This window comes from Sylvia atricapilla, chromosome 9 (genome assembly GCF_009819655.1).
Source record: "Sylvia atricapilla isolate bSylAtr1 chromosome 9, bSylAtr1.pri, whole genome shotgun sequence".
NCBI classification, from domain to species: domain Eukaryota; kingdom Metazoa; phylum Chordata; class Aves; order Passeriformes; family Sylviidae; genus Sylvia; species Sylvia atricapilla.
Genome location: NC_089148.1, coordinates 4,663,437 through 4,688,799, shown reverse-complemented (window position 1 = coordinate 4,688,799; position 25,363 = coordinate 4,663,437). Strand labels below are relative to the sequence as shown.

The 25,363-nt window shown below is 46.5% G+C and overlaps 2 protein-coding genes and 5 non-coding genes across 7 annotated transcripts; 2 read left to right on the top strand and 5 right to left on the bottom strand.

The window, feature by feature from the left end:
* Positions 1-524: 524 nt before the first annotated feature.
* Positions 525-3,598, top strand: HEBP2 (heme binding protein 2). Its single transcript, XM_066324650.1, has 5 exons — positions 525-733; positions 1,901-1,985; positions 2,079-2,214; positions 2,326-2,491; positions 3,045-3,598. Exons 2-5 carry the CDS (start codon positions 1,911-1,913, stop codon positions 3,217-3,219), a joined length of 552 nt encoding a protein of 183 aa, XP_066180747.1. The 5' UTR covers positions 525-733; positions 1,901-1,910; the 3' UTR covers positions 3,220-3,598.
* Positions 3,599-4,537: 939 nt separating this feature from the next.
* Positions 4,538-4,612, bottom strand: LOC136365269 (small nucleolar RNA SNORD47). The gene has a single exon (XR_010744324.1). It is a non-coding gene; the product is annotated as a small nucleolar RNA SNORD47 (small nucleolar RNA).
* An 800-nt stretch (positions 4,613-5,412) lies between these two features.
* Positions 5,413-5,488, bottom strand: LOC136365264 (small nucleolar RNA SNORD79). Its single transcript, XR_010744319.1, has one exon. It is a non-coding gene; the product is annotated as a small nucleolar RNA SNORD79 (small nucleolar RNA).
* A 2,477-nt stretch (positions 5,489-7,965) lies between these two features.
* LOC136365262 (small nucleolar RNA SNORD24) lies at positions 7,966-8,047 on the bottom strand. The gene has a single exon (XR_010744318.1). It is a non-coding gene; the product is annotated as a small nucleolar RNA SNORD24 (small nucleolar RNA).
* A 234-nt stretch (positions 8,048-8,281) lies between these two features.
* Positions 8,282-8,348, bottom strand: LOC136365274 (small nucleolar RNA SNORD75). Its single transcript, XR_010744329.1, has one exon. It is a non-coding gene; the product is annotated as a small nucleolar RNA SNORD75 (small nucleolar RNA).
* Positions 8,349-9,059: 711 nt separating this feature from the next.
* Positions 9,060-9,140, bottom strand: LOC136365270 (small nucleolar RNA SNORD74). Its single transcript, XR_010744325.1, has one exon. It is a non-coding gene; the product is annotated as a small nucleolar RNA SNORD74 (small nucleolar RNA).
* Positions 9,141-9,960: 820 nt separating this feature from the next.
* Positions 9,961-24,354, top strand: ZBTB37 (zinc finger and BTB domain containing 37). The gene is made up of 5 exons (XM_066324649.1): positions 9,961-10,042; positions 11,760-11,869; positions 14,110-15,059; positions 16,385-16,484; positions 18,548-24,354. Exons 3-5 carry the CDS (start codon positions 14,137-14,139, stop codon positions 19,034-19,036), a joined length of 1,512 nt encoding a protein of 503 aa, XP_066180746.1. The 5' UTR covers positions 9,961-10,042; positions 11,760-11,869; positions 14,110-14,136; the 3' UTR covers positions 19,037-24,354.
* Positions 24,355-25,363: the final 1,009 nt, after the last annotated feature.

Here is a 25,363-nt window from a genome sequence, read left to right as displayed (position 1 = left end):
TGTGCTGGTACCAAACTATGTCTGGAGCTGCAGCTGGCTAAATGAAGAGCCCAGCTTCGCTGTGTGTATTATAAGCAGGACAGGATTTCACAATAGCTTTGTATAACCCCTTTGTGCAGATATCCAAGGGCTAAGAGGGCTCATTAACCTCAAATACCGCTCAGAACAGCCAGCCATCAGAGAACACTGTCTGCCTTTCATTACATGCCAGCAAAAATCTCGTGAGGATGGCCTCAGCAGAGTGTGCAGCCAGATTTCTACCTACCCTTTACCCCTGTGGTAAAAAGGAAAAGCTGGCATTCTGCATAGCATCACTCTCCCGTAATCCAAGCTGGGTGGGGGGAGAGACAAGTTATTTATGTGAAATCCTTTCTCCCAAAGCACAAAACCTGCCACTGACCCTGTCACAAGTGGCCACACAGCCATGGCAAACACGGGAAGTTACACAAGGGTGCAAAACTGTTTATGGAGCCAGATCACACACTAGTCCCAGTGTTGCCTCGTGGGTAGTAGGTTGGGCTTTTGACATTTGCATGGGGGCTCTCCAATGAGACCCAGAGCAGGACAAGGCTCCAGCCTTCTGGTTTTCATAACAGTAGCCCTCTCCAGTAGGGTTGAGGCATGGGAGGAGCTTGCTAAACTCAAATAAACACTGACATGCAGCATCTTACGAGGATGTGCAGCCTCCACAGGACACACTGCAACAGCCAGAAGGACAAGGACAGCTGAAACTGTAAGTATGTCTACCTTCTCCACTTCCTTAATAGCACTAGCAGTTTGTGGAGTGTCATGTTCTGGTTGCACTTACTTCTGCTAAACCTGCTGCTGTCCCTTTGGCCCATGGGTTAACACCTGCAGAAAAAAACCTAAACTACCCTACAGCCATATTTATATGAATTGATGGACATTTCAAAGGTCAGCTTTCCTGTACATCTAAAAGAATTCAACTGTATCTGGAGGATTCTTGTGTTTGTCTCTCCCATCCTAAAGCACTGTTTTACGTAATTAAAAAAGTATTTCTAACTTGCAGTCACTGACAGTACTGGCCATAAAGTTACAAAATCCAGAGCTGTGAGGTGTACCCGGTAGGCAGGTGGTCTTACAAAACTCACATTGTTGCCCAAGAAGCAGGTAATTAAGTTATAGTCTGAGAAGACAACATTTTATGACCTAAGAATCCAGATAATCGCTGAATTATGTGCTCTTTGCAACACGAAGGGTGAAGGACCTAACACTAATTGTAATGTTAACAGAGGACAGAGACTGTCAGATACTACAGTCTGCCTGGTTAACAGAAGTCATATATGGAAACCACTAAAATCTCAGTATTTAACCAGATCTGATTATTTCAGCAGTGGTTTTGAGCATTTCCACTCACTTTGTTTGGGACAGTTTTTAAGTTTTCACCTTTTTTCCCCTCCCATGTAAAGGCTATGGAGGAAAAGTGTTATTAATTCAGAAATGCAGAAAATATCATAAATCCATAGGACTCGGAGGCTAAAGGCCTTCAAGAAAGTCATCAGCTATCATGAAAGGCCAAATAAAGTTAAGGGCACAGTCAACACCAGATCACCCACCACATACCACTACTGCCCTTTCATCCAGGAGCAACCAGAGTGAAGTCCTTTTGACTTACAGCTTTTCCACAAAACTTCCACTTGCAGAACCTTACTTTGCTCTCAGGAAATACCTTTTTGTCATGGAGAAGCAAGTGCAGTGTATGCTGAAAGAACACTTCCTCCTACCAGTAGAGGTAGTTTCTTGGTCCCTGATGCTCTCCTCCTGCAAGGTTAAATGGCTTTCAGCCTTTTTTCAGGACTTCCACCAGTTCAGTGACAACTGAAACGCCCTAATGCCATATTAATTTCAGAGATGCCAATGACCTGTGTCTGCCTTCCAGCACTGGCAAGATGATCAAGTCCTTCAAACAAACATTTCTGTCCCTGGACCTGCAGTCCCCTCGCTGGAGCTCAGCAGACACAATGGTAACTGCAACTTCTATGATGATTTGGAAAAAGTAGTTACTAATTTCTGACAACACTCATCTCATTGTTACTGTAACTTTTGCCACCTTTCAGGCCAAGGATTATGAACTGCGCCAGTATGAGACAGCAAAGTGGGTCAGCACAGTCATCAGGGGAGAAACCCAGAAGGAAGCAATGCGCCAGGGCTTCTGGAAACTCTTCCACTACATCCAGGGAAAGAATGAAAAAGGTAGGACATGGTTTTCAATGGAAAGAACTACAAGCAGCTAATGAACGCAAATAATGAACACTAGAGGAGCTGGGAGTTGCAGCTTACACACCTGGTTTTCCTTTCCTCTAGAAATGAAGATTGATATGACTGTGCCAGTGACCTGCCTGGTAAAATCAGGCTGCACAGACTTCAAGATCTCTTTCTTTGTGCCATTTGAACATCAGGACTGCCCCCCGCAGCCCACTGACTCCAACGTGTTCATTGAGGAACGGAAGGCAGCAGCTCTCTTTGTGCGGTAAGCAAAACCAGCACAGCTGACACCACATGAACCCAGGGCAGCAACTGCCCTCATGGAGTGTGAGCTACACTTCCTTAAGAGCTGATTCAGTGTGGATAGACCTTGCTATTCAGAGCTCTACCTGCTAAAATCCCACTATTACGATACCTTATGCCTGGGTGTCTTACCACAAAGTCAACTGACCAGGTTGTTAAACACTGTTTTTTCTAGCAGACACTTGAAAATTGGATTGATTTTCATAGATGCAGCCTCCAAAGTCATCTTCTGAAGAGTTTGCTCACCACTCTCCCAGCACCCTTTTTTATTTGTAGTCCTGAACTGCCACAACACATGCAGGGCAGTTGTTAGTTGGGTGTTTGCTTGTTTTAAATCTTACCTTTGAAAACAGCATAAATACCAATGTTGCCTGACTGCTAATTCTGCATGGGCAATCTACCAACTACAAACTGCATCACAAGTGCTTAAGCTTGCTTTGCAAGTCTTAAGTTTCTGTCTGTGAAATAAAGCCAGGAGCTTGAACCAAAACCTCTCCCTTTCTCACTTTTACCAGGTCCTTTGGTGGATTTGCCTCCCCAGAGAAGTATGCTGAGGAAGCTGATGCCTTGGCCAGGACCTTAAGGAACAGAGGCCAACCATTCCATGAAGACTTCTTTTATACTGCAGGCTACGACAGCCCCTTCAAGCTCTTTAACAGGCATAATGAAGTGTGGTATTTTAAAAAGTAACATTGACATGGGAATATTAAGAGGCTACTAATCAGCTCTGGATGAAAGCAGACCTTATTATTGGCTTTTGTTTTAGTGCAGAAGAGTTTTAATTCACATGTGAACACAATGTTTAACTTATTTTCTCTAGGATGAAGCACTATTCTGGCTAAAAACATTTCAAAATGTAATTCAAGATCATCCGGGTGGAGTGGGAGGGAAACATAACAAATGTACTCCTCTTATTGAAAGGTTCTCACAGCAACACTAATAATCTGAAAATAATCCTGCTGAAGATTAGCTTTGTAGCTTTACTTCTCATTAGAAGTGCTACAGCACTAGTTGAAGTGTTAGGGAAAGGGAGTTCCTCATAACTGACTTTCTTTATATTGACATCACCCCTAAGCCTAGGGAGGAATTTTAAGTAATTACTCAGAGAAGCAAGCTTCTGTTAGGGAGCATTAGAAAGCAGAAACATCCTGGCAGGCCTTAGTGACTCAAACAGCAACTGTTGTTAATTAGGATTATGTCCCACCTCTCCAATCGAACATTTTCCCCCTCTGAAAGCCAGATGTTGTGTTGTTTAAATCCAGAACCATAGGAAAAGGGTTACCAAGTCCAAGCTGTACACGTGTTCTGATTTGCACCTGAACACGTAATACAAGGATTACTGGTGGACTATTATTATAGTAGCGAATATACAAGTACTAAGTTTAGCTTTTACCTTTAACATCTGAAATACTTATTTATACTTATACATCTAAATATGGTCACCTGCATGCCAGCAGTATTTGACACCTCAGTTAAAACACCTCCAGGACTAGCATCTAATCTAGTTTAGTCTCTGCTCTAAATTAACCCTTTTAAATCTTAATACAGCAGCCTGGAGGTGTTTTACATCAAGTTGTTCCAAACAGAAAGGAGGTCACAACACCAGGGTAGAGTCTGCAGATTTTTATTGGCTCCAATCAGTGTCAGGCAAACATTACCAGTGAGGTAAAACCACATTGGCTTTCTTAATGCTGATCATGCAAGTGTAACCCATTTATCAGCCATCTTCCACCTATTAAAACAGACATAAGAATTGTTATAAGGTACCAAACCAGCACAACACACTTGATGGGAACATCTCAGACCTTAGAATTTCATCTCTGTTCAGTGAGAGAGTTCAAGCTAAGGTTTTCATCACTTGTTCCAATAAATCCATTTTTACAGCAGTTACACTCACCTTCTTGATTTTTTATATGCTAGTTTTAGAGTTGCCTCTTCACCTAAAATCAAGAAAATACAGTTAGCATATACAGCAGTACAACTTGTAAAAGCTTCACAAGAGCTTTGTAACCTCAGCTAGAAATGGAACGGAAAGGGTAATATCACAGTATCTCATTTGGCAGAATCAATTTCATCAGTGGCTACAAATGTTTCCAAAGTTTTTAACACAATTTATGTTGCGTGGACTTACCCAGTGAGGCTGCACACAGCACAGTCTCTCCCTGAGGAAGAGAAGTATTTTCAGAATAGCAGCAGCACTATATGCAAAGTTAATTTACCTGTGAATTTCTATCCATCAAACTATTCTACCTAAAGGAAACTTACTTCTAGCTGGCATCTTACAAGGTTAACTTACACAAAGCTTAAAAATCCTAACTTTACTGGAAATACAGAATTACTGACATTGGAAGAATCAGGGAAAATTAAAAGCTACTACTATGCTTTGTGATACCATTTCTCTCAGCAATGTTGTATTTCATGATTTTAAATACCTAAAATACAAGTCCTGTAAGTTTTCAAGATAACTTTGAAAGTGTTTAGTGTTCCACTTTGTTGGAGAACAACTTTGTACAGCAAGTATCTAGAACTTGAGCAGAATTTGTGTAGAGCCAATATAAAAATTAGTACTAACAACTGCTGCGAAGTGACAGCCACAGCACAAGCTTGTTTTTTTTTTTTTTTATTTTCATTCCAGAGTGCCCACAGAACAGCCAGATAGAATAAAGGGAACACAAATCAGGTATCATGTAGGACTAATTTTAGGCACCACTACTTAAGCATTCAGCACAAAGACAATAAGCCAGGAATTATAAACCCCGTGTATTCTACACTTACCTCAGACACAGCCATCTTGTTTCTTCAACTCCATGCAAGCTTTACCCTGCAAAGAAGTGAAATTGTACTAACAGACTTTTGGCAGCAGTTTCAGAGTGTGACTGTGGGTACTGTTTCAGCACAAGAGTTCTCCTCAGCCACTTTCAGAGAGATTCCCATTGCTCAGAATTCATCACAAACAGTACATGCCAAGAGCAGCTTTATGTTGTATCTAATTTGTCCTTTAAAGGGGGATCTGAACTGATTTCAGACCTTACTCCCAACCACATCTTCATTCACAGCACTGTAAGAGCTCTGATCTAGCCATTGAGATTAACAGTGCTACTTCCTGAGAGAGTCTACTAAATTTAAACAGCAAAAAGTTTAATGGCAGGTTAATTGTACTGCATTTGCTCAGCTCAGAATGTGTGGCTGGTACCACAGAACCTGGTACCACAGAGCTCTTCTTATAAAGTAGGAATTCAAGTAGTCCACAGTAGTTATATATTGAAAATGGTGGACACCTTTTTTTTTTTAAGCCACAGAAAGCAGTTTATTTAAAGTTTGAGATATGCAGCACCTTGGGTGAGTGAATCCTACAGGCTGCTAGCCAATTTGTAGGCTTTTTACCTGGAAAAGGTAATAAAATCATTAAGAACCCTGCTTAATGCTGCAGCTGCACTGTAAAGGCCAGAGTTTATTAACTTCCTCATTCCCTGTATCACACAGTTCTGACCAGTCACTGATGTGTTAACAGCTTACCTTTGCTGGCAGCACTAGCAGGTACATCACTTCCCAGCTCCATCACACACCTGGATCAAAGCAAACCATTAGGACAGTGTAGAAACAAGCACAGGAGGAAGAAATCCAAGTCAGGTGCCTGCAGTCAGATAGAGCTAATTACAGACCTCCACGGGTGAAGTCAAGGCACTCACATCTCATCACACAGGCAGCTCACACTGTCAGCCCCTGTGTGCAGCCCTGGCCACAGCCAATGGGCCCTTTGCACCTTTTCCCCTAGCTGACAAGCAGCTAAATACCTAATTTATGGGCCTATGTTGAAATCCTAATAAGTAGGAAGTTAAAACAAGTACTTACCTCACAATGAGAAACATCTGGAAACCTGCAAAGAGAAATTTGCTATTAGGCAAGGTCCAGCAGGAAGTTACAGCTTTGAAAACAGTTTGAATAAAGTACTGTATCAGAGTTTAGTCAAGTTTTATCCTCATAGGGATCAGAGACCTGATTCAACATCATTTACAGTAGGCTGCAACACTCCCATCCCCTTCTGAAGGCAGGGTGGAAAGCCATTTCCCAGCACTCTTTAACACTGAGATGCTCATTCCTGAACTCCAGAGAGGGCTGAAACTGCACAAAGGAGTAAACCTTGCAATTGCAGAGTTCAGTGACATCAGCTTTGTGTGACAGAGTTGTGCATATTAAGGAAAACCATTTTGGGACACTAAATTCACAGTAACGTGGCATTCACCATTTAGTTTTAACAGGAAAATTCCAGAGATCAGTAACATCACAATTATTCCATGCTGACTGTGAAATACAGGAAACCAAAGTCACACTTACACTACTATTCTTTGCCTCACTTTTAAAGAACAAATTGGATTTGCAAGCATTTCTAAAAGCAAAGTCTCAAATGCAGCACAGACAAAAGCAGCATCCATCTAAAAACAAAGGTTTAATAAATACCTTTAATTAGGAAGCTCTTATCATCAGCATCAGGTGAAATAGTTTCTCACTATTCATGTAAGAGGCATGAGAGCTCCTCTATCCAGGGAAGCCTGCAGAGCAACAGAAGACTTTTAGAACCTGGAGCACTAATACCTGATTAACCTTATTCTGCTATAGTTTGTGCTTGACTTCACAACCACATCCTACTCCTCAACTTACTGATTTTTTTAATGGTAAATCCACTTACTGGTTTTCTAAGGTAAGTTTTTAGAACACATTCATGGAGCAAAACCCTCAAGTGTTTCACCTTCAGCTTCCCACATGATGTGTTTGAAATAGCCTAAGCTACAGGAGGCTGCATCAGACGGTGGTTAAAGACTTCACAGGTTATCAGCTGAACTATGCAGTCATCACACAACAGCCTTTCCAGACAGTAGGGATGAAATGAGTTTTCACAGATGTCAGTAATGCAGTACTTACCTTGTAACAGCTTTGGGTTCAACCTCCCAAGTGCCTGCAACAACAGAAAACAAAATCAGATCCCTTCAGCCTTTGGCCCCGAGCCCACAGCCCCTACTGGGAGAACCCAAGAGCCAGATACGTCAGATAGGGGCGATTTTTCTTCACAGGATATTCTGCTGAACTATACCTTCATCATTGTATCTGCTTGGGAATCACAGCACCAAGCAATCACCTCTGGTGACTGCATCGAGAAGAAAATTTTCCCAATTAAAAATAAATATTTTAATGTTTGAATGCTAGCAAGTATAAATTGTTTCTAGTCTTAGTAGAAATTAATCATAGAACACATCCCATCCTTCTTACATGCAGTGTTTGAACTCCTACGTGGAAGAAGCTTCCAGACAAAGTACAATTTCTTACCAGGTTATGTTTCTTCTATGCATCTCTGAAGGGCAGGATTCCAATCCTAGAAATAAACAACTTGTAAACAGTATATTCAGCAGAGAAAGCACCGAGGGGAATTTTCAGTTGCTGTGCCTCAGAAAACTGTTTTGGTGGTAAAAGTGCTCATCACTCTCATGGTCAAGAGTAGCAAATAAGTGTCATCACTGTGGCACCACAGAGACAGCTGTACTCAAGGGATTTATTATTTTCTGATATCACCAGTGCAGAAAATGCTGTCTAGACAAACACTAAGCACCATTTCATATTTGATTTTCAAGAATAATTTATTTACCTTGGGATGAAGCAGGGTTAAGTCTCCACATGTAGTGGCAGATCTGGAAGAGAAGAAAGAGTTGGAGATGTTTGCAGAACTAGGGGACTTCTCTGGCAATCACATTAGATAGAAAGCCTCAGCATGGAGTTTTCAGAAATCACTTCTGTCTACTACTCTGATACTGAAACCATCACAGGCTTTGAGATTTACTCAACATCAATCCCCAGAGTTTCCAATTTCCTACAACATACTCCAGGCAGTTTTCCCAAAACATTTACATCACAGTAAATGTTCCTGTGAACAAGGAAACAGCAGTAAGGAAACAAAAAAGGCACCTGGGGGTACTCTTGCAGTCTGGTTACAGTATGAGCAGTAGTTCATAAACGTTCTCGAGGACAAATAAGCAGATGAATTCTCCCAGCAGAAAAGTGAGGCGTGCCCAGGACAGTACAGGCAATGCCCGAGTTATAGCTGCTGATACTGTAACTCCCTGATACAACAGTACCCTAGTCCAGTCAGTATACACAAATCTAACATTTGGTAATTTAAACTCTGTATTTTAGAAGCAACACTTACCTGTACTGAAGCCACAAGAAGGGGAGAGCATAGCTGATACATGTCGAACTAAAAACAAGAAAGCATATTAATTCTTCTTTTTCCAAAAAGGATGCAATATCCACAAATACTACTCTGAAAAATACTTTGTTATAAGATTTCCCCTGATGGAATGAAAATTTTGGCTCTTTGAAGAATTGAGGCTACACAAAATAATTTAAACAGGATGTGATCACTAAACGACTGTCTTTTCTACAGCATCAATTCTGGTGTATTACCACCGGGGCAGCCAGGCAGGCATTAACCCTGGCTGCTGAGAAAGGCCCCGTGGTGTCTCAGCCATCGGAAGTATTCCATGCCCAGCTCAGATATGTTGGCATTCATCACCCTGTCTCAGATGTCCCTACCAACATAGTTTTCATCATCTGCAGAGCATGTGGAAGTAAATAAACCATTTCTCTTGAAATGTGCTGAGTTACGACTTGCAAAGACCACGGAATCTTAGCCCTGTACAGACCAATCTCCAGGAGTCACCACATGTGCCTCAGAGCACTGACCAGAAGTTTATAAAGCCTTGGGGCTGTGAAGCCACTCCGTAACCCTTCCCACCTGTGCGGGGATCCTTACGGCGTACAGAACACTACTACCGCTTTTAGCATTTTGCACAACGCTCTCCATTTATCTGCAAAAGCAAGCTGCCTAAAGCCCAGTACAGCTGAAAAATCCAAACCCGCAAAACCTGGAGATCTATTGCTGGTATTTACAGCGGGCGCATGACCTCGACATATTCCACGACCATATCCCATCTTACACGTCCCAGGCTGGCAGGCAAGAGCCCAAAACTCAGCGCCTGAGGTATTACCGTGAGTCTGTACTCTCCCAAACCTGTGTGGGGCTCTACAGGAGCCGCCCCGCACATCCCCAGGGCCGCCATGAGGCGGAGCCGCCAGCGGTCTAGGCCGCGGACCAGGCCCGGCCGCGCAATCCACTTCAATCCTCCCTCGCCACCTCCCATCGGCGAGCGAGCCGCAGCCGCGGGGCACCTCGGCCGTAGCCCGGAGCGGCCCCGCCGCCTCCCGAGGGCGGAATCGCCCCGCACTCACCGGCGGGGCCGCGCGGGGCACGGCCGCCCCTCAGCGCCGCGGGACCGGAAAGGGGCGAGCCGCCTGTGCGCGTCCCTTATATAGCACAGGTCACGTGGTGCCGGCCGGCCACACCCACCGGGGCAGGGGCGGGGCGGGGGCGGACGGTCCGCACGGCGTTTCCTTCCGGGGCGCGGCCCGCGCTGGCGCGTTTCGGTTCCGGGCCGGCGCTGCGGGCCCTTCCCACCCCCGGCAGGTGAGGCTGGGCCGGGAGGGGCGGGCGAAGCCGCCCGGGGCCCGGGGGCGCGGCCGCCGCCTCGCGGTGCCCAGCGTGGGAGGGGCGGGGGCTGCGGGAGGCTGGCCCCGCCCGCCCCGAGCAGCCCCGGTGCGGGGTCGAGGCGCGGCTGTCACGGGTCAGAAGGAGCCGCGGGCCCCGCTTGAGGAGGGTCCGGCAGCCGCGGGGCCCGGAGACGGCGGGCTCTGTGCGGCCGGTGCTGCGGGAGGGGTGCGCACGGGCCAGAAGCCGCCGCCGCTCGGCTCACGCAGAGTTGTGTTTGGTTTTGTAGTTGTCGGAGTCCCGTTGGAATGTGCACGTAGCCAAATAGGTTTATTGGGGAGAAATTGTTCCCTGTGAGGATGGCGAGCTCCTGGCACAGGGTGCCCAGAGCAGCTGTGGCTGCCCCTGGATCCCTGGAAGTGTCCAAGGCCAGGCTGGACGGGGTTTGGAGCAAGCTGGAACGGTGGAAGGTGTCCCTGCCCATGGCAGCGGGTGAAACGAGATAGGCTTTAAGGTTTCTTGCAACCTAAAGCATTCTGGAATTCTAGCTCTCTCTGGAACCTCGGACAGGAGCCATGGAACGGCTGGAGTTGTCAGGGGAGGTTTAGTCTGGATGTCAGGAGAAGGCTCTTGCCCGGAGGGTGGTTGAGCACCAGCCAGGCTCTCCGGGGAATGGGCACAGCCCCAAGGCTGACAGGGCTCCAGGAGCGTTTGGACAATGCTCTCAGGCACAGGTGGGATTGCTGGGGTGTCTGTGGAGGGTCAGGAGTTGGACTCAGTGATCTCTTTGTGGGTCCCTTCCAGCTCATGATATTCTGTGATTCTGTGAAGTTGCCCCGTCACATTAAATCTCAACCCAAAAGCTGAGAGTTTTCAGTGCAGCTTCTAGGGTGACATCATCTGCTGGGTGGTCTGTCTCTGCTTCTTACCCGATGGATCAGGAATTCCACCCGCCCCTGGTAGCTGCCTCACCGGCTGGAAGGCATTTGCTGAGATAAGTGAAGTCTGAGTCTCAGCTGGTGACACTTTAATTGCATTAAAAACGGCAGTGTCTCGGTGTGTGCCCTGTGCTGACTCAGCTCAGCCTGCAGGTCAAGGTGACAGATTGCCCAGAGAGAAATCAGCATGTCATTGCCCTGTGGCTGAGGTGCACTCAGAGGGACAGAAATCAGCCTCTGACAGGGTAGTTTGAACCAAAAGACAGATTCCCTATCACCAGCCTCTGAGTGGATCGTAACACACAGGCTCCTTGATGCTGAGGTGAGCAGAGCCCTGTGGGTTATAAAGAATAGATGGATTTTCCCTGCCTTCTGAGCAAGAGCTCACAGATAATTTGTTGGGCTCTCTGGGGAGCAGCTGCCTTGTGGCCACAGCCATGCTCAGCCATGCTCAGCAGTTAAGGTCTGATGATTTTTTTCCCCTTCTCTTTCTGCTTATCCCAATCTCAGCCTCTGCCTCCCCCTTGCCTCCCTGGGTGCTCATGGCCTTGGCAGGGGTGTTTCACCCTTGCCTTCCTTGAGAGTGTGCTCTGAGGCTTATTGCTTTAGGAACAGCTGTTTTGGGAAATATGGTGAGCTAATCCTGCTGCTAGATCCTCCAGCAAAACCAAGGATGACAAAGTTTGATATTCACGACTGTACTTGGGAGAATCCAATTCTTCTGCACTTCATTGTTTCTTTCTTTTTACTTCCTAAAGGGGAAGGGGGCAACAAGTTTTCTTCTCACTACATCAGAAGAAAAAAAAAAAACAAACAAGAAGGCAGCACCCCATTTCCTTCCCACTGCATGTAACTCACAGCACTCCAGGTAAGAAGTTGGGTTCTCTATTTCCCCTTGTTCTGTGCAGTTGGTGTTCTGCTCCCAATGCTGTGTTGACACAGACCTGTGCACTGTGGTTCCCTGATTTTTGTGGGGTTTGTTGCTTTCTCCTAAAGACATGGAGCTGTTGGAGCGAGTCCAGAGGAGGCACCAAGATGATCAGAGAGATGGAGCAGCTCTGCAGTGAGGAAAGGCTGAGAGAATTGGGGTTGTTCAGCCTGGAGAAGAGAAGCTTCAGGGTGACGTAACTGTGGCCTTCCAGTGCCTAAAGGAGCTGATAGGAAAGATGGAGAGAGACTGTTTACAAGGGATGCAGGGACAGGACAAGGGGGTATGGCTTCCCACTGACAGAGAGTAGGTTTAGGTGGGATATTGGGAAGAAATTGTTACCTGTGAGGGTGGAGAGGCCCTGGCACATAGAAGCTGCCCCTGGACCCCTGGAAGTGTCCAAGGCCAGGCTGGACAGATCTTGGAGCAACCTGGGATAGCGGAAGGTGTCCCTGCCCATGGGATGGAACAGGATGGGCTTTAAGACCCCTTCCAACCTAAAGCATCCTGTGATTCTGTGATAGGGGAAGGAGAGAAGAACCCCTGAGACCTGGCACTGCTCAGCTGCACCATGTGAAGCTTTGTGCATTCCAGTCTGACTTCCTCAGGGACATGCAGCCATCCCGCCACTCAGAAATCCCTTGGCACAACTCCACAAGATAGAGAGGCTGTCCTGCAGCTTCGTGTTTAGTAACTGGGTTTGCCAAGTTTGCACAAAGCCTGCTTGGGCATATGGACATGTGCTATGCTGCAATGTTCATAAATTCCGAATAAAAAGTCCTCCAAAGGCAGACATGCTTTTCATCTGCCAGTTTCTTTGATTTGGGGATTCTTCCACAGAGTGGGCACTGTGAGCCTTGGTACTCCCAGCCTGCTTGAAATGGTTTTGACCTCTGCAGGACTCTTCTCAATCCACACTTCAGATGCTATCCAGCTTGGAAGCTGCTTATGCCATGAGTTAACAAGCTTATTTACTTACTTTCTTTTTTTTTTTTTTTTTTTTTTTTTTTTTTTTTTTTTTTTTTTTTTTTTTCCTTTTTGGATGAGTTTAAGTCTCACTTCCATTCATTCCAAATTTTTACCATATATGGTCAGGGCTTATTTTCAAACTGTGCCAGAATGCAGTGTGATGCTGTGGTGGTGCATCCCCCAGCCCCACTCCCTGGCCCTGCTCTGACATCTCCTGATAAGCCTTGAGCAGTGAAGGGTCTCACAACTGCACCAGCTGGGCAGTGAGGTGCTCCCTCAGCCTGCCAGGAGCTCTTGTGTGGTAGAGGTGGGAACAGTGGGAACATCCCAGGCAAGGGGGGAAACAAGGGATGAGCCTTGTTACACCTGGATTGCAGCCCAAGCAGAGCAGCATCGTTGTGAGTTGTAGCCTGAGTGGAACAGTCCCATTATTCCTTGGGAAAGAGTGCAGGACTTACTGACTGAGGGTATGGCCAGGTTGGGAGTTTAGTCATGACCAGAATGAAGTCTCTTGAGACCCTACAGGAGTGATCCTGAGTGAAGCTCTCTGAGCTCTCCTGGGCCACAGCTTTTTTTCTTTTACCCTCCTGTTATACATTTTCTGGCATGTACAAGAAGTGCCACATATGATGGATATCTCAGGTTAACAGGGCACTTAGGATGCCTCGAGGTCAGATGTGTGCTGGGCAATTTTTCAAGAGTCTCAGGAGGATTTAGGTCCCGGTGTCTCCTTCCTTGTTCCTGTTTTACAAATGAGCTTTCCCTATTACATTCTCTTTTCAAAGTGCTTAGAAGGTATGGGTGGTGAGTATTTTAATCCATTATGCAATCAGGTGCCTATTTTTAATACCTGTGCCATTTTTAATGTTCTTTTTGCATGCAGATGTGCTTTTATTGAGGCTGCCAGAACAAAGTGTTTTGCGCGCTAAAGCCGCAGGGAATAGGGGTCTATCGGGAACTGGTTTGGCAGAACTCTTGTGCAGGGGGATGCATAGCATGGGGAGATCAGAGAGCTTTTGTAAGGCTTTTTTAGGAGATCTTGAACACACTCATTTGTGACAGAGCTGCTGCAAGGTGTGTGGCATTTCAACGGGTGAGGAAGGTCTCTAAAACCTCCAGTGTTTCAAACTGTGTGGAAGCAGGTAAAAAATGCTCTAATTTGAAATGATTGGCTCTGCTAACGACGGGATCTTTTCCCCCTTTTCCACTAGAGTCGTGCACCTGCAGCTGGGACAGCCATGGAGAAGAGTGGGAACATTCAGCTGGAGATTCCTAACTTCAGTAACTCTGTTCTGAGCCACCTGAACCAGCTGCGCATGCAGGGCCGGCTGTGTGACATCGTGGTCAACGTGCAGGGCCAGGCCTTCCGTGCGCACAAGGTGGTGCTGGCCGCCAGCTCGCCCTACTTCCGTGACCACATGTCCCTGAACGAGATGAGCACCGTGTCCATCTCCGTCATCAAAAACCCTTCTGTCTTCGAGCAGCTCCTCTCCTTCTGCTACACTGGGAGGATATGTCTGCAGCTGGCTGACATCATCAGCTACCTGACGGCTGCCAGCTTCTTGCAGATGCAGCACATCATAGACAAATGCACGCAGATCCTCGAGGGGATTCATTTCAAAATCAACGTGGCCGAGGTGGAAGCGGAATTGAGCCAGACCAGGACGAAGCATCAGGAGAGGCCCCCCGAGTCTCACCGGGCGACGCCAAATCTGAACCGTTCCCTGAGCCCGCGCCACAACACCCCCAAGGGGAGTCGCCTGGGCCAGGTGAGCACAGTGCTGGACATTCGGGAGCTGAGCCCGCCCGAGGAGTCCACCAGCCCCCAGATAATCGAGCAGAGCTCAGACGTGGAAGGCAGGGAGCCCATCCTGCGCATTAACAGAGCGGGACAGTGGTACGTGGAGACGGGGATGGGAGAGCGCGGGGCGCAGAACGACGAGGAGGTGCGGGTGCTGGGAGGAGTGCGCATCAAGACGGAAAACCTGGAGGAGTGGCTGGGGCCGGAGCACCAGCCCTCGGGAGAAGACGGCAGCAGCGCCGAGGAGGTCACGGCCATGGTGATCGACACCACGGGCCACGGATCGCTGGGCCAGGAGGCTTTTGCCTTAGGCTCCTCTGGAGCCAAAGCGGTCAGGCCCACCAGCAGTGAGATCGACAGGTGGGTTTCCTTAAACTTCATTATTCACCTTGGCTGTAAGAGGAGGTTGTGCGAGATTCTGAATTGGCTGGGTCAGTCGCTTTGGAACGTTTTCTATTTCCTGTGGCCATCTTAAGGGCAAAAGGGTTTTTACCTGGTGTTAGGAAGTGTATCCAGTTTGGACAATAGTATTTTGGCTGGGTAGTGATCAGACCAGGATCTCTAGGTACAGGTTAGCTTGGGGAATTACTTATTAGCTCTTAGAAGTTGGGATCTCTACCTCTCAGCGTTTCAGCTGAGGTGGGATTTTATTTTAAAGATGTTCCGATCAGCCTCAGTAGATAACGGACTCAGCATTGGATTAATGAGGTCAGATACAATATGTGTTACACATCTCCACTGCACTGGTGCCTTCTGGCCTGAAGGTCTGGGGATGGTTCTGGCTGAGAAACAAGCCAGACACCAGCTGAAGGTCAAGGTTTTCCCAGTGGTCCATGATAGCAGTGGGTCCTGGGTTTACATCTTCTGAGGCAGTTGTGAAATGGGGAACCCAGTGGCCTCCACTATTGTTTTGATTTATATGACAGAGCAGAAAGCCCTTGTTGAAAATGAGTGGTGAAATCCTCTATGTTTGGATTTTCCATCCATCTGGTTCCCCTCCACTCCAGCATGTGCTTTCTTGCCCTGGGCTTGCTTGGGCCAGAGAATGGATTTGATAAAGTGCAGGTCTGTTTTATTTGGGGGAGGTTGTAATTCTAGGATTTCCCTTTACATCTGCCTCTTTTCTAGCTCAGTCCTGTGGGGAAACAGTTACCTGGAAGCAGCGGATATTCTGCCACTTGGCACTTAATAAATAAATCAAGTTGGCCCTTGGAGAATGATGCTTTTCTACTTCCTCAGCCCTTTTCCTTGGATCAGCTAGTCTCTAGCATCTCTTTTTGCAGTGCAGTCTGTATGCACTGTTTCCCACCTCTGGTCCATCATATCCCTTATGTTTCACACTGGAAACAGAGGAGGAGGGTGCTGGAGGAGAGGTGTCCTCTGAGAAATGGTTTGTGTCCTGCTGTTCCTGAGTCACCAGGCCCTCATATTGGTTTGTTCATGATACCAGCCCCTCTCTGTTGCTGAACTGGAAGCCAAATGACTCAGTTTTATTTTACAGATGTTTAGACTGAAACCATAGGCCAGTATGATTTGGTTTTTCCTTTATACTTGCACTGTTCCACCTCCAGTGTGTTAGCTGATGAGGATGAAGAGATGCTGTACAGGTGCCTCTATTGCTCTGAACACTGTAGTGACCTGATGCCCATTAAAAGTTCCATGTATGCTCTTCCCCCACCCCACAGATTTAGCCCTTCTGGCAGCATGGTTGCTGTGACTGAGCGGTACAGATCCAAAAGCGAGTCTCCCGGGCGGATGGATGAGCCTAAGCAGCCCAGTTCCCAGGTAGGCAGATCAAGAGGTGTGCAAGTACGTGTTGGCTTGAAGGTGAAGGGGACTTTGCTGTGATGAAGTGTGTCATATTTTATATTTGCGAGCAATAGTGTGTGCAATACAAGGACGTTTTACTTTGGCAAAGGATCTACTTGCTCACAGGAGAACAAGTGCTGGCCGTGTACGATGTAAAACTGATTCTGGCGGTTGTTTGGGATTTTGGCCAGACACCTGGAAAACACCATGAGTTTCTCTTGTTGTTTGAGGGCATAAATATCCACCCTTATTCTGGGCAGGCCACCAGCTCCTGAGGAGAAACCCCATTTGCCTGCAGAGCTGGATCTGCCCTCAAACAACTGGCAGCAAATGCCTGAGCAGAGGGAGGAGGTGTGGCTTGGCTTCTGTGCAGGACGGGTGACAACAGCTGAACCTTTCTATGCTGGTACCAAGACCATTCCCAAAAGCCCTCCAGGCACTACACCAACAAACCTTTTGGGTGGAGTGTCCAAGAGCTGTGGAGTTTTAGAGAGGTCTCTGTCTCTTCTTCAGGTGACTTTGCAACATAAGGAGCTCTGAATTCTCTGCCTTCTTGGGCAGTTTTGGGGTAGGAGGGAGGGATGCACAGGCTGGTAGGAGATGTTTCAGTGTGTAAGCAAAGGTCTGGAGGTGGGTAAGGAGATACTAGGCTGCTTTGCCCTTGAGTCAGACCAAGTGAAGCAAGGGCGGGAAAATTGTGATTGCTATCTGCTGACTTTGTTAGACACTTCCATAAAATGACAGATACCTTCTTGTCCCTGTTTTGCAAAGCTTTGTTTTGTGTCCTCAGAAGACATTGCAAAAATTTCAGGTCAAACCAACCCTCTAGGGGAAATGTGACATACTAAGCAATTCTAGCTCTGCCTACAGAAAAGCTGCATCATTTCTCCATTGTGAGGCAGCCCTAAACATGAAACCTTAGGCTTTACACACCATGGGGAAGTATCATCACCTTCCAGTCTCCTGGCATTGCATTATCCACACTAAAACAGCCTGCCTCTGATCCCTGCCCAATGGCAGTGGTGGAGTGGAAAGGAAGAACCAGAGCTTTGTGTATCTCCTTTAGTCCTCAGCAGCTTCCCTATGGCTGTACAGCTGGATTCAGCAGCACCTGGCACAGACAGGGACACTGCTGCTCGTGCCTGCAGAGCCCTGGCTGGCAGAGGAGATGCCCTCCTGCTGTTACACTGGTTGCTTCTCCACATTTGGCTGCACTGGGAAGCAGCACTGGGGGAGTAAACAGGGCATCTCCAGCACAGAAGCATTCTGGAGCTGGTAGGTTTCTGCTTAGTTTGAAGACAATGGCCAGAAGTGTCTGTCCTGAGACCAGCCTTGTGGTTCAGGTTGCCCTTGGCTGTTTGTCTGTGTGACTTTAGGAAATACAGAGGAGTTGTTGCTGTGCAAGCTGGGTCAGGCACATCCTTGCCTGTGATGCCACAAGGCTGGGATGGGTTACACAGCCAGGCAGGCAAATGTGACTCATTATAAAGTGAACTCTAAGTGACACCTGAATAAATACCTGTGCAAAATGACACCTGAACACTTTCAGATATGATTTGTGGTTTGCTCCTCCTTTGTTTTACTGGAAGCTCATCAATTGGCTTCTTTTTTTGGCTTTTAGTAAGGAAAGCAGAAGGTGATACACCCAAGTATTTGGGTAAAAGTGGCACAAATTTTTTGAAAAGTAACGAGTATTGACATGTGGTCCACAACTGACTTGGTGGCCAAGTGCCCTTATGTCTTTTCTTCAGCAGATCCAGGGAATGGCTTGGGCTGTCCAAGGGCTGTCTTTTCTTCAGGAGACCCAGGGAATGGCTTGGCAGAAGGGGCCTCTGCAGCAGTGGTTTCTAATTGATTGCTCGTTTTTATTTAGCCCCAAGGCCCCAGTTAAGCACTTAAATGCGCGCTTGAGGTTGCAGACGTTAGTGCTGCCGATTTTGAGGTTTGGCACACGCTTTACTGGCTGGACCTGGGCCTGATCTTCTCTGCAACTTGTTTTAGGCTGCTTGTTATTTAAATCCGTGCCATTTCCTTGGCAGGGGGAGGAATCAGCCATGCTGGGAGTGAGCGGTTATGTAGAATATCTGCGGGAGCAGGAGGTTTCGGAGCGCTGGTTCCGCTACAACCCACGGCTCACGTGCATTTACTGCGCCAAATCCTTCAACCAGAAGGGCAGCCTGGACCGGCACATGCGCCTGCACATGGGCATCACGCCTTTCGTCTGCCGCATGTGCGGGAAGAAGTACACCCGCAAGGATCAGCTGGAATATCACATCCGCAAGCACACGGGCAACAAGCCTTTCCACTGCCACGTGTGCGGCAAAAGCTTCCCTTTCCAGGCCATCCTCAACCAGCACTTTCGCAAGAACCACCCCGGCTGTTTGCCGCTGGAGGGGCCGCACAGCATCTCCCCCGAGACCACGGTGACGTCCCGGGGGCAGGCAGAGGAGGAGTCTCCTCCCCAGGAAGAGGCCGTGGCCGTGGGGGAGACGGCGCAGGGATCCGTGTCCACCACCGGGCCGGATTGAAACGCGGCTGGGGAGTCCCAGGAGAAAGGACCGTCTTCCCATTCCTGGCTCCAAAGAGTCAGCACCGACCCGGCAGGCTGGTACTGTAATTAGTGCAATGCCACCACTGAACAGAAAGAAGCTCCCAAGATGTTGCCAAAATAGAAAAAAAAATCTCTCTCTCTTTCTCTCTCTTCCTCTCACACACCCACACACACCCATAGAGTGTTAAATGTTTTTCTCCCTTATTCCTCCTCCTCTTGGGAGAAAAACAGAACAACTGTGTCAATCAACTTCTTATTCAGGGATCGACAGGATTTTAAATTTTTTTACTGTTCTGTAGTGATCTGGGACAAGCAGTCATTTGTATTTCTGGACAGCGCTGTGGCCCAGCAGGGCGTCCCGCCGGCGGTGCCAGGTTCAGCCACAGAGCCATATCCACTGCTCCCACTCCAGGGGAGAGCAGGGGCAAGGGGCCGTTGCCTTTCTCCCTTCCCCAGGTAGTTGCCACCACAGAGAAAACAAAAATACTGTCCTGGTGGAACCTGCCTTGCCCGAGTGTATTTATCCCTCTCTTATTTTTGGTGTGTTTCTTAACGTTTTTATTTAAACTGTTGTTTTTAGGGCTTTGGGCTTGCCTGGTCCAGGCATGCGGCCCTGGTGCCCCTTGTTCAAGTGGGCACAGCTACAAAGTGGTATTCCAGAGGTCAGCAAAATGTGAAGGAAGCACTTCAGTTACTGAGAGTGGGATTTAGCAGCTGTGAGGTTTGCATGAGACTCTGATGCATTGGGAGGAGGGCTGGAGGGGTTTTTCAGAGGAGGTTGTCCTCTGCTGGTGCTGATGTGGAGAGCTCAGAGCACTCTGAGCTCCTGGCTGGAGCGCTGCCATGCTTCAGTTGTTGCCAAGGATTAGCAAGAGATTTTCTGGAGTTGCTGAATTGTGCAGTTAGAGGCTGGCTACCAAAGTCCTCTTTCACCCCTGCTTCCCCCTTGACACGCACTTGATCTTTTAGAACAGCAATACGGGATATGGGAATACTGCAATGCTGTTGTCACAGCCGAGCAATCGCAGGTGGTTGCTTTTAAACCTGTTTCTACAAACTAGTTTGATAACTTTTTTATCAATGAAATGCAAAAAGAGAACCTTACTCTATTTCCTTACAACAGTTCAGGAGATTTAAAAGTGAACGGTTCCTAGAGCAATCACGACTCTGTCCCCTTGCATGGACTTAACATTTTTGTATTCCGAGTAGCTCTGATGTTTAGAGCAAGTTTAGCAAACCTGGAGAGACATGCCTGCGTGTGTATTGTAGGTGTTTGCACGGGCTTACGTGGTTCATAACCGGAAAAGCATGGGACAGGCAGATAAGTGCAAATATCCTGACATCTTTTTTTTAAAAAAAATATGCAATATTTTAAGAGTTTTCTCTAGTTCTGATGCCAAGTTGTTCATGATGAAGGCGGGGAATGAACGACAGGTTGTGCATATCAGGTTTGGTGAAGGAGTTCTCTTGAGGATGTACGATGTGTATTGAAAAGGGAGGGTGAAGCTCTGAACCTGGAGGTGATGGGAGGAACAAGGAGACATTGGAAAAGGAATACACTTCATCTTGCTTCAGCAAGAAAGCTGGATGAGTGGTTAGAGCCAGGCTTAGCAGGCTGACCAAGTGACAATAAAGCTTGGCCTGCTGCCTGACTGCAGTTTTGGGCACATGGAAACATCTCCAGCCCTTGCTTTCCCCATCTGCAAATTGGTACTGGGGATCATTTTCCTGCCCCTTTGGAGGGAATAATTTGGAGAAGGGTGATGTGTTCTTGCTTTGCTTTACAGATTTTTTTGTATGCGAGGGGTCTCACTGTTCCTCCTATCTCTGTCTCAAAAGGAGATGTGGCTCTAATGTGTTTCTGTGTGTGGGAAAGGGCTCGGTGCCAGTATCACGTGTAACAGGGATGTGATCCTACAAGAGGAACCTTTGCAGGTGTTCTGAGCTGGGCACCAGCAAAGTACCGTTTCATTGACCATTTCAAACAGGAAAACTGATCTTTCACCTCCGTTTTCCTTCTGTGCCTTCTTCCTCCTCTCCTGTCAGGGGCATCCATCACACAGGGGGTGATTTGGCTACCCAGACCACCAGCTCCGTCAGGTTTCCTGGCAAAGGTCAAACATCATGGTACCAAAACAGTGAGGTTGCCAGAGAGCAGTGGCAGAGGATGAGGTGAGAGGGTGGCCAAGGTAGGTTTTGTTGCAATCAAGGTGCAGGGAGGAGTGGAGATGTGCTGCTTTAGTCATAGCTTTCGAAGTTACCAAAAATGAAAAAAAAAAAAAAAAAAGAAGTTAAAAAACTTTGAAATCTTATCCTGTTCACACTAGAGAGCATAAAAAGTTACTTTTAGTTGCTTAAAAGATTTTTAAGTGTTTTAAAATAGAAATTTTAAAAGAATACTACCAAACTATAAAAACATAAAATTATTTATATACATATATTATATAAAAATATAGTGGGAAAGTTTCCCTGCTAAGCTTGCTGTGAAGCGAAGGGTGAAGGTGCAGTAACTGCTACACAAAAGCAACATTTTTCTGAGACAGATGGCAACCGTAGTGAAGAAGGGCTGACATAAAATGGTGAATGCCTTTGTTCCCATGGCATAGCTGTGAGTTTCTTGAGCAGGTTTTTATTTTACTGTATCAATACTGTGAACGGAGGAGCATCCAAACAGTACAGGAGGCCAGCAGAGCGTCCTGTTTGCTGATTCATTACTTCAAGTGGCCTGGTGAAAACCATGAGATTTGTCCTTCATACCTTACTAGGCTGAAAACAAAGCTTGTGAAAGTTTGTTTTTTTTTCTTTTCTTCCTCCTTTATGTTTGCTTTTCTTTCTGTTTTTGGGGTTTGTTTGGTTTTTTTTGGTTTTTTTGGGTTTTTTTTGTGCAGAGGTTGCCACTGTATAATGATCATTTCTGATTGCATGCAAAAGAGCCAATATTCTTGCCCAGGCCTCGCTGAGGTGAAGTTTATAGCTTGTAGCTAGAGTCAGTATAAGGTATGGTAGTGGGAATCATTTTGATATTATTTCTGTACATTTAATGGATGTGTATGTATGTGTGGGAATCATGATGTCTAATATTTCTTGAACAGTGCTGAACAGGCCCGTCTGCACTAGACAGCGGAACCAGTTCTGAAGGAATTGTTGTTAAACATTTCTTTCAATGGCTGACTTCCCGAGTGCAGATGAGACCAAGGTTCGAGAGAAAAGGGGTTGGAGGTCGTGTACGGTATGGAAAAACCTCATGTGAATTTTCTGGCAGTGGTGTAGCTACTTCGAGGTGCTTTCCCTAACAGAATGATACTGTGTCCTGTTGCCTCTGCGTTGGTGTGGCTCTTCACGGTTGCACCAAAGCTGTGGAGAATCAGATGCCAACTTTCCAAGTGTGAATGCTTCTGTGATGGGTTGAGGCACAGCTTTGCATTCCCGTGTCTAGCTGCATCTTGTTCTGCCAAAACTGTGATTTTAACTGTGATTTAAGGAGGATGTGAAGAGAACTCTTGTGTTTTAATACCTCTGTACGTAACATTTCTGTCTGCTTTAGAGTTAGGGCTTACTATCCCGTTTGTTTTCTTGCCTCAGGCAACAGGGAGAACACACTCTGGTTTTACAGTTTGTTTTCTTGGAGGTGGACATATTTCTTAGTTCTTTGCCGTCAAAGAACTCACCTCCCAAATGTGAAGAGCTGTGGTTATCTCCTTAAGCCTGCAGCAAGCCCTGGTGCCAAGTGTCAGCCAAGTGACATGATGGTTGCCACGGCTGTTCCCTGCTGCTGCCAAGTTCCCTGTGCATAGCTGTGAAAATAGCAAGAATTGTGTTAATACTGTGTTGCTGCTTTGGAGAAAAGCTAAACCTCTTCGTCTCAGGAGGATGACTGATGTGAAGCTGGGAAAGGGAGAAGGCCAAAACACAATGAGAGGATGTGAAAACAAATTGTGCTTTGTGCTTCCAGCAGCTAGAGAGGGATGAATGAGAGGCTTTATGGAATGTGAATTTGTTACAGGAGGCTGAGAACGTGCTTAGAGCTAATTTAGTAAGATCCAGGGATAACCTAGTGAGAGCCAGAGCAGTCAGTGCAAATGGGCAGTCCCTCCTGGTCCTCTCAGCATTATCCACCATCAGGTTCAGTCCTTGGACTTTCCTACATCTTCTCTCCAATATTCTCACAATAAGCTGTGATCTGTATAATTTAACCTTAGTTTGGGTGCTGGGAAGAACAGAAAGCATGCTGTGTCTCTGCTGCTGGTTTAAACCCAGAGGGGTCAGCAGTGACTGACCCCGTTCCCATCTGACAGCTGTCCAGAGCTGGAATAGCACTGGGAAGGAGCTGTAGCCCTTCTGAGAAGCATTGTGGGGCTGGCTCAGTGCAGAGGGCACAGAGCCAGGATTTCAGCCTTCTGTGAGCTCAAGACTGAGATACGTGGACAGGACAGCTCTCTGTCCCTGCTTGTCCTGCTCTCATTTTGTGACAGCTCCGTGCTGTGTTTGCATCCCACACCTCTGCAGTAGGAATGTCATTTAACTGTGAGATGCCCATTTTAGGAAGTGATTCCAAGCAGTCTTGTTCTGGAGTAAAGTCCTTGGCACTTTTGGGTGATTCAGCCCTATCAAAGCCTTTGCAAGGGCACAGTTGTAGCTTTTATTTGCTGCTGACTTCATCTGTCCTGCAGAATCCAATGTATAAATAGGAAGACAGTTGCAAAGGTGCCGTTGATTTGGGTGGAAGGTGGCTTGGGAGGTCAATAGGATCGTGCATCTTGAAAAGCAACAAAAACCAGCACTTAAAATTATTTAAACTTTACCAAACTCTCCTCTTTGATCCATGACATGCCTGCCAATTTAGCCTTGCCTGCATCCAAATGTTTCTGCAGATAAGTGACATCAACTGCTGTTCGGGCTCTGCTGGAAATATTTTGGGGATGGGAAAAGTCCCTGCTCATGGCAGGATGGTTGGACTGGATGACCTCTAAAGGTCCCTTCCAACCCATACTATTCTGTAAGTCAAGAAGCTGTAATTCAAGGAGACTTTTTGCCAAGGTCAAGGGGCTCTGAGTTTTCACTGGGAGCCAGGACTGCAGTTGGAAAGCCTGGGATCTACTGCCATAGCAAAATAACTGTGGTGAGCATTGCTCCTGTCACAAGGTGAGAGCCACGCACAGAGTTTTGATATCAGCAGTTAAAGGGCCTAAAGAGGAGCTCAGAATCCTTATGTTAATCACTGTCATTCAAAGGATATTTTAATACAAAATACACATGTACCTGCATTTACATATATATATATATATATACAAATATATATATAATTCTAACCAAATAGAATTAGAACTATGCAAACAGTACTGGCTGCTTCTTGAAACTAAAGTCTACCAGAACATTTTGGAATAGAGTAGATTTGGAGTAGACTTTCTGTGGGGTTTTTTGTTTTGTTATATTACCCAGTAAAATGCAGCAGACCAAAGTTTTGCTGTAGTTAGTCTTAATAGAAATTTAGGTTATTCCTAACCTGGAACTCACTCAAGTGGGTTATAAAATTACCTGAAGAGTCCTACCATCTCTAAAATATTTCCATCTGCTGAAAGGCTTTGGCTTGGCAAATAGAAAGACGTGGAGGCTGGGAATTAGGAGAGGTTTAATGTGATGTTTGGGCTGATGGAATTAAAAAGGACTGCGGGCATTTTCTTTTGGATGTAGGATAGAGTTGGTTGCAAGGAATCTTCCTACTTGTGAAAATGTCCATTGCTGAGATGGAGGCAGTGATCAGAGCATCCCTGGGATGAATTCTGGTTTTGATGGAGGTATTGGAAAGCTTCCTGCTGAATCTGGTGGTACCAGAGTTTAGGCTGCCAGGAGAAATTCCAAATGATTTCTGCCATTTCTTTGTGTCAGATCTGGTCTTTGCTTTTAGGATTAAGTGCAGTGTATCTAGATGTAACTTTCAGTGACCTTTGGCTTTTTATTCCTGGAACCGTAGGCAATTCAGGTTTCCCATAACATTATCCTCATCCCAACTGTGAACAAGTTACTACTGCTTCTTATAATTTATTGTCTTTCTGTTCCTGAATGTCTGTGTGATCCAGCTGGTCGCCAGCACCACCTTCCAGTGCTTCATTAGCTTTTATGCACAGGGAATTGTTGCAATGGATAAGTTGACCATGCTAGTTGGAAGAGCAGAAGCCTTCGGAGAGTGACTTTTGCTTCCTCTAGCTGTCATTAGGGAGTGCACACACACATACCTGTATATACATATATAGAAACAAATATAATGTGTTTCAATATAAACTCATTTAGCATTATTCTTATTTAA

What these genes read in the sequence shown, in the direction of transcription:
- ZBTB37 (XM_066324649.1), top strand. Translation starts at nt 14,137, where the DNA reads ATGGAGAAGAGTGGGAACATTCAGCTGGAGATTCCTAACTTCAGTAAC. An exon ending in ACCAGCAGTGAGATCGACAG is followed by an intron (nt 15,060 to 16,384) that starts GTGGGTTTCCTT and finishes CCCACCCCACAG; the next exon opens with ATTTAGCCCTTCTGGCAGCA. An exon ending in CTAAGCAGCCCAGTTCCCAG is followed by an intron (nt 16,485 to 18,547) that starts GTAGGCAGATCA and finishes TTTCCTTGGCAG; the next exon opens with GGGGAGGAATCAGCCATGCT.
- HEBP2 (XM_066324650.1), top strand. Translation starts at nt 1,911, where the DNA reads ATGATCAAGTCCTTCAAACAAACATTTCTGTCCCTGGACCTGCAGTCC. An exon ending in CCAGGGAAAGAATGAAAAAG is followed by an intron (nt 2,215 to 2,325) that starts GTAGGACATGGT and finishes CCTTTCCTCTAG; the next exon opens with AAATGAAGATTGATATGACT. An exon ending in GCAGCAGCTCTCTTTGTGCG is followed by an intron (nt 2,492 to 3,044) that starts GTAAGCAAAACC and finishes CACTTTTACCAG; the next exon opens with GTCCTTTGGTGGATTTGCCT.